Source organism: Thunnus albacares, chromosome 8 (assembly GCF_914725855.1).
Source record: "Thunnus albacares chromosome 8, fThuAlb1.1, whole genome shotgun sequence".
Taxonomy (NCBI): domain Eukaryota; kingdom Metazoa; phylum Chordata; class Actinopteri; order Scombriformes; family Scombridae; genus Thunnus; species Thunnus albacares.
In genome coordinates, this window is record NC_058113.1 from 10,703,998 (window position 1) to 10,713,128 (window position 9,131).

At 39.0% G+C, this 9,131-nt stretch overlaps 1 protein-coding gene across 7 annotated transcripts in view; it reads left to right on the forward strand.

Annotated features, from left to right (window-relative positions):
- ulk4 (unc-51 like kinase 4) overlaps window positions 1-9,131 on the forward strand; it is an 80,155-nt gene that overhangs the window by 46,456 nt on the left and 24,568 nt on the right. For 4 of the 7 annotated variants that reach the window (XM_044359641.1, XM_044359638.1, XM_044359640.1 and 1 more), the window contains exons 28-31: window positions 78-129; window positions 1,147-1,354; window positions 2,712-2,804; window positions 8,123-8,171. In XM_044359641.1, the coding sequence (XP_044215576.1) occupies window positions 78-129; window positions 1,147-1,354; window positions 2,712-2,804; window positions 8,123-8,171 (402 nt within the window). Of the gene's footprint in view, window positions 1-77; window positions 130-1,146; window positions 1,355-2,711; window positions 2,805-4,066; window positions 4,319-7,623; window positions 7,633-7,915; window positions 8,001-8,122; window positions 8,172-9,131 lie in introns of those variants that run through there. The other 3 variants (XR_006404540.1, XR_006404541.1, XM_044359642.1) reach the window with 3 other exon arrangements.

A 9,131-nucleotide genomic window follows, 5' to 3' on the forward strand; every position in this document is an offset into this window, starting at 1 on the left:
GCTTCTTACAGAAATTGAGTTTGTGATGTGTGTGTGTGATGTGTGTAAAGCTGTTTGTCCTTTCATGTCTTTCAAAGGTTGTTGATGCCATCCTACCTCCTCTGACAACACTGGCTTTCAGCAGAAATGGTAAGAGACACGGTGGGTCATTTTTGAGAGTGAGACAGAGGATGAGAAGTGGAAATAGAAGTGAAGGAGGGTCAGAGTGAGGGAGCAGGGAATGAGGAATAAATGAGAGGAAATGATAGGTAAGGAAAGGAGAATGTGAGTTGAAAATGGAAAACAGTGAAAGAGAAGGGATGAAAGGTTTAGAGCAAATATAGATACATACGTCCACAGTAGATAGATATAGTAAATGCATATTAAGATGACAGATAAAGAGAGAGACATGTAGAGAAAAGAGATGGCAAAGACAAAGGGAGATAGTGAGCAAGAGAGGCTAACCTTGAATGTTTGTCATAAAAATCTCTGAAGCCTATATTCTGTTTTTTAATAGGTAGGAATTCCAGTATCTACATATGTACCATATATAATATAATGCTATGTTGTACAATATTCTAGTGCCTTAGTCATGCTAGGTGTTTAGTATTTAGATATTTATGAAGTTCACTTTATTTGGTTATTCTAGTTCCTTTTAATAGCCCTAGAAGGAAGCTATAACAATAAAAGGCGATAATGTTCATACACTGAAATGATCAAAACATGCCACTGAACATCCTTCTTAGTCTTAAATTGTGTGACATCCTAAGGTTGGATTTTACATTTTGGCATCAATATTGCCTTTTAATCAACAATGTCCAAGTCATTTCCAAAGAAAAAATGGTCAGGATGTAATTCAGTTGTCACTCAGTAAATGAAGCAAACTTGCTGTGTAATGTTGTTCCCTTGGAAACAAAAATGCTGTTATGCAAGCAAAACCTAAGCCAATATGTGTCAGCACAAAGACTACTACTGTCTACTTTTATACCATATTAAGACTGTGTTCGTGTGTGTGTGTGTGTGTGTGTGTGTGTGTGTGTGTGTGTGTGTGTGTATGTATGTATGTATGTATGTATGTATGTATGTATGTATGTATGTATGTGTATGTGTATGTGTATGTGTATGTGTATGTGTATGTGTGTGTGTGTGTGTGTGTGTGTGATCCAGTTGAGTGGTCTGTGTTTGTTTTGAGGGTACTGTCAGAACTCAGTCTTGTCCTGCTGGTCCAGGAGGGTGATGGTGGTGAGGAAGATGCGGAGAAGACAGAGAAAGAGAAAAAGAGAGGAGAGGAAGGAAGACAGACAGCAGAAGAAAGACATGACGGGAGCTCTTCCAGTCAAATTTTAGCCCTTATCACCAAATCCCTGTTTCCAAGGTTGGTCTGGTTCTTTCTTTCTGTTAAAGACCAACAGAGTTTCTCTTTTTTGTTTCTGTAGAAAGAAAAAAAGAGTCATAGATTAGATGAGTACAGTTTTTAACATCTATAAAATGCTAAATTAAATGTGATACTTTATTATAATTAGTGTAAATGAGACCACGGTCAAAATGAATGCTGCTCTGTTTTTTTGCCAAAAGTATTATCAATTATGTTTCTGAATATTAAAACAACAATTCCTAAAATTCCCCTTTGTTTGATGTCATAAATTAGGTTTATGCTCCACTTTGCTTGGTAAACTGATGTGTGAGAGTAAAATTAAAGTGATTCTTCTTGTTAAGCCATTGACTTGTTCCAAGGTCTGATTTTACAATTGTGAAATATTGATTTCCATTTGCTCTGGAACAGCACTCTGTTGTTGTTCACCCCACTCCTTTAGTTAAATACTAATACTAAATAGCTGTACCTAGATCCAATATTCAAGCCCAAACAGCTGTAGTACAGTGGCTGTCAGGTTGAAAACAATTTAAACCTTTGCATCTCAGTGTCAGCGGGTGATAAAGTCAGAGATGAGGTTTAGAGGATTTCTGGAGATGGAATTTGGGATATTACAACCATCATAAATTCTATGATGATTAAGTTCATTCATAATCCTGGTGTTTCTTACACAGGTGATAGTCTTGTTACACTATGGTAATTTTACATACAGTGTATTGAGATATTATTGATGAGTTAACGATTTCTTAATGTCAATTCCTTCCTTTAACTCTTTAAGATAGGATATATAGAGTAGTTGTGTCTTGTGTGCTGCTTTTGTAGGTTCACATCACTTCTTAATACTTATCAGGTACAATTGACAAGTACCTGTCTTTATGAGTGTTGGCATCCAATGATCATACAATATGTTGAGAGCAGGGACAGACAAATGCAGTTTGTAGCAGTTCGCATCATGACAGAGTAACAAAAATATAAAATATATATTGACACTGTGGTTGGTTTTTTCACTTTCCTCCATATTCTCTGCTGTATATTGTCTCTTCCTATATTTTTATCTCCCTTTTTGAAATGTTCTTCCCCTTATGGTTGCCTCATGTGTTACCTCTTGTTGACTTTTATTTCCACCCTAATTTTTTCTTCCTCACACTCTTCCTCTTCTTTTCCTCTCAATTTTTCTCCTCTTTCCTCATATCCTTCTCTCTTCTTCTCCTATTATAACTCTTGTTCTCCCCTCCCCCTCTTCGCCACCCCTCTCTCCAGATCTGTTCCAGTTTACAGTCTGTTACTAATGATCAGAACAGTACATTAATTATTGACACTATGAAAGCCAAATGGTGTACTCATGCATGTTTGTGTCTAGGTATGAGTCTCTTCTTCGAGCAGCAGAGCCTATCCCACTCTACGCACTCAAACTGCTGGTATCGATGACTGAACACAGCACACAGATCTGCAGGTATTGTGCATGCACATACAATCAATCACACACAATGACAATTTAACAGTTTGGTGGCAATGGGGGCCTCATCATCATCTGTACTTTATTTTACCATACCAAGTACTATCAACATAATGTAGTACACTGAAGACTACAGAGAACTGTTAAATATTACATACTTACAGGAGCACAAACTGAAGTCTGTAGATGTTCAGTCTGGTCTTTCAAATGTGGATCCACCTCTGTACATACATTATTCCCTCTTAGAGAAATTAGAGTCTTGTGTAGACCATGCCGGCGATATTTTTACTTCCATTATTCAGGTGTAACATGTAAGAGTACGATATTAAAAAGCTTTGGTAGTATCGGAGTGTTTTGCAGTCCTAGCAGGAACACACACATGCACACAGGCGCATTTTAGGCGCTGTGTGTAATGTTTTAATGCCAAGGCCAGTTATATCCAGTTCAGCACTGGCTGTTTTTTTATTCACAACCTCTCCCAAATATACATGCACACATTTATAAATGCATGCGCACACACCTGCATAAACGTGCACACAAACACACACACACACGCACTACTAGCATTTATTAACACACTACATACAAATATACACAAAGGATACACAAGTGATCATTTATTTATTAATGTAGCTGATGCACATTCACAGCTAATACCATCACCAGCTTCCCCACTGCTGGTGATCTACATTCAACAAGACCTTGTGCACCTCTCTTAAACCCAGTGTTTTCTACTTTAGTAATCAGTTTAGTGGTAGGCATAAGGTGCTGTATCAGCTAAGATGTGTAAAGACATATTGTGCTGATATCTTGGCACACCAGCTACCCGTGTAGAGCTTTGTTAAAAAGTGTAACGCACACTCTTTAAATATATGACTTAGACAAAATTATCGCTAGCATTAAGGTAAAATTCACTACTGCATAATGTTGAAATAATTTGCAATTCGGGAAATTAAAAACAACTCTTGAGCTAGCTGTGATCTGACACCAAAATAAAGGTAATTATGTGTTTCTGTTGCACAGAGAATCTGCTGATCCCTAGTCTTACCATGAGATGACTCACCTGTGTGTGTGTGTGTGTGTGTGTGTGTGTGTGTGTGTGTGTGTGTGTGTGTGTGTGTGTGTGTGTGTGCGTGCGTGCGTGTGCGTGTCCCTGTGTTTGTGCGTATACATGTGTGTTTGATAGATGTGTTCTGACAGCAGCTGTCAGTAAGTCTTGACTCTCTGGTCATCTGTCTTCTCTTTTCAATTGTTGACAGAGACAGAAAGAGGTGGATAAAAAAGAAAATGAGGAGAGAGAGAGAGAATGGGGAAGGCAAGGAGTGGATGGAGGGACAGGAGGAGAAAGTAAGAGAGATGTGGAGGATAATTGAGAAAGATAGATAGGGAGAAAGGTAACACTGGGAAGGAGGGAAAATATTGATGAAGGGATGCAGGGTCAGTGGGTGAGGGTGTATGAACAGACATTCACCAACTCCTGGCTCTAAAGAAGAAACGGTGAATAACAGAAGAAAACAGTGCGTAATTTCCCTCACGAGCAGTTGTTTCAGTTGCAGATCAGCCAAATGACAGAATCAGGAGACTTAAGTATCAAAAACAAGTTGCTACCTTAGTGATACATAAAGGCAAGCTACCTTTTGGTCATTTAGTCTTACCAGTACAGTCATTATCAATATTGTGTGGATCAAAGAATGACCATAAACATGGAACTGTCCATCACCAAATACTGCAGCTCATCCATAGTTCTGTGCTGTATCCCTCATCTCTCAATCCTTGGTAGTAATTTACAATGACCATGATTGTTAACCTTCTGTTTTGTCCTTCCCACATTTCCTTCCCTGCTTTCATCCACTTATTGTATCTACTTCAGCCACAGTACACCTCTTATCACTAATATTCCACTCTCCTTCCATCTCCATCCATCCCTCCCACCCTCCCGGAGTTCAGAGTTCTGAATACGCCCCTACTTTTCTTATCAGTAATATTACCCCCTCTCGTCTCCATCCTTCTCTTCCTCCATCTCTCCTCATCCCCCTCTTTCCTTGACACAAGTAGAGTGACGTGAACTTCTCAAATTGGTGTCAGCAGTCTTCTCTCTACATCTCTGTTTTTCCTCTCACTCCTTTTTCTTCTGACATTATTAACAATATTTTACATTTTTTTTTCTGTCTCCCTCGTTCTTTTTCTCTCACCATCTCTAATTTATTAACATTAGTCCACATTTCTCTCTTTCTCTGTGCCCTCTCTCCACAACTCTCCCTCCATCACTGCAGTTATACAATCAGAAATTAAATTGCCTGGGTCTTGGTTAGATAAGTGTGGCTATGAAGCCAGCCGAGCGGTAATTAGATGGTAAATTGGGGACATTAATGTTGGGAAGGCAGCCTGCTGTCTCTCTCTGCATTATCACAGCCCAGACACACCTTCAAACAACTACATTTACTATGACCTTTAGCCAAAGAACCTCATGCTGTGTGGTTATGTGTGTGTGCGTGTGCGTGTGTGTGTTCATGTATGTTTTAATGCCCTTATATGTAAATCTATCTGCCAACTGTGTGTGTGTATGTTGCCTCTCAGCAAGGCAATGTGTTAACCCTCTCACACATGTCATGCTTATTAACCAAGTATGAGTAGTGTTTCTCTTAGCGTAACTCGGTTGGCTATATAGTGATTGTAGAACAATTTTATCTTAAACAACTCATGCAATTTCTGAATCGTTTTTTTTCTTTAATCATGAGTTAATAGCCTGACATAGACTCAGCCTTTCAGAATTATTACATCATCAAATTGAAACACTTAAGTCTTTCTATGTCAGAGAGAAGTGGAATCATGAGGTGTTAACACCACGGTGTTTTTCACATGCTTAAAGATTGTAATTGGATGTAACAACCTGTTTTACTGGGCTGTTCTCTGGTGTGAATAAATGCACGAAGAAAATATTTTAAATTTTTCTTTAGATGTCACAAAAACTCATTAAGGTGTGTCATTTATGAATAACTGAACCATCCTCTTGGGAAGAACTTTCCAATAGCTTGTGATATAGTAATTTGACTAAAACTTCCAACCACTAAAATACATAACTTTCTCTGTGGTGCTTATCATCTTATCATCATCAACGTCCACGATGCCCTTTCAAAATCAGCTTAGATGAAGTGTTATGTCAACAGAAATATATGACTAATAGAGTAGAGGTTAATCTAGTTTAGTAGTAATCCATAACATAATAGTTTTATCTTTTCTGTTATGAAGCTGATACGGATGATGTATGACTAATACAGTAAGAGTTGTCTCAGCTGTGTTTGGTCTATTATCAGCATTCTATTGTGCCCCAGTTTCCTCAGTACCCGGTCCACAGTGTCTATTGATGTATGGCTGGTAGTTTAAAGGTGGTTCAGTTTATCATGTTGTGTTGGCCTGTCCTGTCCTCTCATCTCTCAGCCTGTCACCTACCTAATGGGAGGCCATCTATCACATCTGCAGACACACACACACACACACACAAACACACACACACACACACACACACACACACACACACACACACACATATTTACCTCTTCATAAAAGACCTGACATAGGATTCAATCATCGTGGCAACAAAGGAACAGCTACTGCAGAGATATACAGTACGGTAGTCAGTGTCCACGACTCCATGTTTCTATAAGCAACCTGCTTTTATAGACAGTGAGTGTTCTCAGTATTGAGGATGGAGATGGGGTCACCGTTCAACTGCAAAGAAACGTAGTTCCAATAAATGTCAGTGCTGTTACTTGAGTGGTGCTGCATCATAGATACGACTGACTCCAACAATATTGAACTAAACCAAAGACATCCACTACGCAATAGTGTTCTTTGTCAAAATATCTAATTGATCAGAGGTCAGACGAGACTAGCAATACTTGTTAGAGGTAACAGACATGCGAACAAGAAGATAAAAATATTAGGTACCTCATCCCCAAAATTAACTGAAGACTGGAAAAACCACTTGGTCCAATTAATTACAGTTTAATTTGCAGATGCCGATGCTGAGCTCAGAGTTTGGTGTAATGGCTTGGGGAATATTTTCTCAACACACATTAAGATAAAATGAAATTGTTATTGATCTCCGTGTGAAAAGTAGGTTGTAGTAAAAGTAATCCAATGCAACAAAGAAACGATAAGAACACAGAATATAAAGTAGACAACTGACCAGTAAAAGAAAAACATTTAAGCAGTAAAAAAGGAATGTAAAAAGATATGAGGAAATGTTAACACCATTAGATAGCTTTTTATGCTGACTAGATGCATCTTTACATGCATATCTATCTAACTTTTGGTGAATGAACTTCCTACTCAATGCAGCATCGACAGTCGGGTCCAAGAACACCACATTAACTAAAGTTTAGTCCCAGTTTAGTCGGTAAAGGTCACCTTTGTGATGAGGTGGTACACAATGTTTGCAGCATGAAGGTGCTTCTGAAAACTACAGAAACTGATAGACACTGTTGAATCAGCTCATTTAAAGTGGTCTGATGCCTGCTAGACGAGCTATACATCATAGTTAGACTGAAGACAGATTTTTAAATCAGTGGACAGGCTTTGTTACCTTCCGCATATTAACACCTGTCTTGACTTCAGGTGACTTTGTTCCCATTACAGCCTGAGTGCTTTCTTGCTTTCTAATGCGCACAAACAGACATATACACACATACACAAGATGTGTGTGTATGTGTAGACATAGACTCCTACCGCACAGTAATTGGTTGTGAATCAAAGAACCTTAATCAGTAAGTAGACAGAATGACATTTCTAATATAGACATCCATCTCTCTCCTAGATTTTCTCTGTGCGTATGTCCACATCACTCTTTTCTTTCCACTCTCTACTTCCTCCTTCCATCCATTTATTCCTTTTTTTAATTTATTTATTACTCCGCTGTCCTCCCTCTATTCTCTGACCAAACCTTCTCCCCGCTCTTCCAATCTCCCTCTTCTTTTCTCCTCATCACTAAATGTAATCTTCTCTCACCTCATCTTCCCCTTAACTCTCATCTCCTCTTCCTCTTGTCCTCCCCTCTCTTCTTTCATCTCCTCTCACTTCATCTGCTCTCATTGCATCTCCTCTTGTAGTCTCTCCTCTCTTCCCCAATCCCACTGGTACCAGACAGGAGTCATCGTAGTGGAACTACAACCTTAATGAAGATGAAACAGCCCGGTGTGTGTGCACGTGCGCATGTGTGAACTGTGCAGTAAATTGCCTCCAAATTTAATTAATTTCTCACCCTCATGTTCTACCCTTGCTTCAATATGTATTTTTTTTCTTTTTTTCTTTTTCAGGTTGATCAAACACAGTAGGATCCTAGCAACAGTGTTTCAGCTCATTATGGTAAGAAACCAATCTCTATTTTTATTCAGCCAATCAATTAATCACTTGTTCATTCAATCAGTCATTCACTTAATAAATCAGGCGGCCTGTTAAATAGTCTGTCAATCAGCTAATCAAACCCAGTTATTACAGTCTGTATTATTTCATTGCATCTCTGCTCTATTTTATCTCAGTTTAGTTGTATTCTGCCTCTTTCCTTTTCTCTCTCACTCGCTCAATATAACTTATAGATGTATTTATGTAAATTAGTCTGAGTGGTGTTGACCTATTAGAGGGTCCCTGTAATTGACTGGCAGGTCAGCCACAGAGAGGAGGAAGGGTTAATAGAGTGGGAATATGAACTCCACTATTAAGATCGCACTTGTCTGTTATCAGCGAAGCATAACAATGTTTCCAGTAAACAATTTATTTCACCTGATCCTTTACGCATACACACAGTCTAATGCACCCACCAAGAAACACAGTACAATCTGTTTTCACCGAACCTAAACACTTGTGTGGCAGCAAACAATTTACGGTGTGTGCACACACACACACATACGCACTCACTAAATAATCAGTGTTCTGCATGGCTGCCTGTCCAGCCCCGACTAGCTGATGCAGAATGTTAAACACTCTTATCCAACAGCCTGATTAACACCTCTCCTGACTGTTTACTCCTGTCTGAGCCGGCTATGTCGAGATCCATTAGTGCCGTCTATATTGCTCACGTTTGGATTGATTTATACTGCCTGAAACACTCTGATCTGGATTGATTATACCTGTCACTGGCAATCACGCTTGTCATGGAGAAACTCACCTAATTGTATTTGTCTAGATGATGAAGTAGTTCTGCTTCAGAGATGAAAGGACTTCAGGAAGCCAGTTAGACCAGGGTTCTTAACTGGTTGGCTGCTGTGCCAGAGGAGGCAGAATAATATTACAAATATTTTGCTTCATGTATACATACTGTAGGTTTAG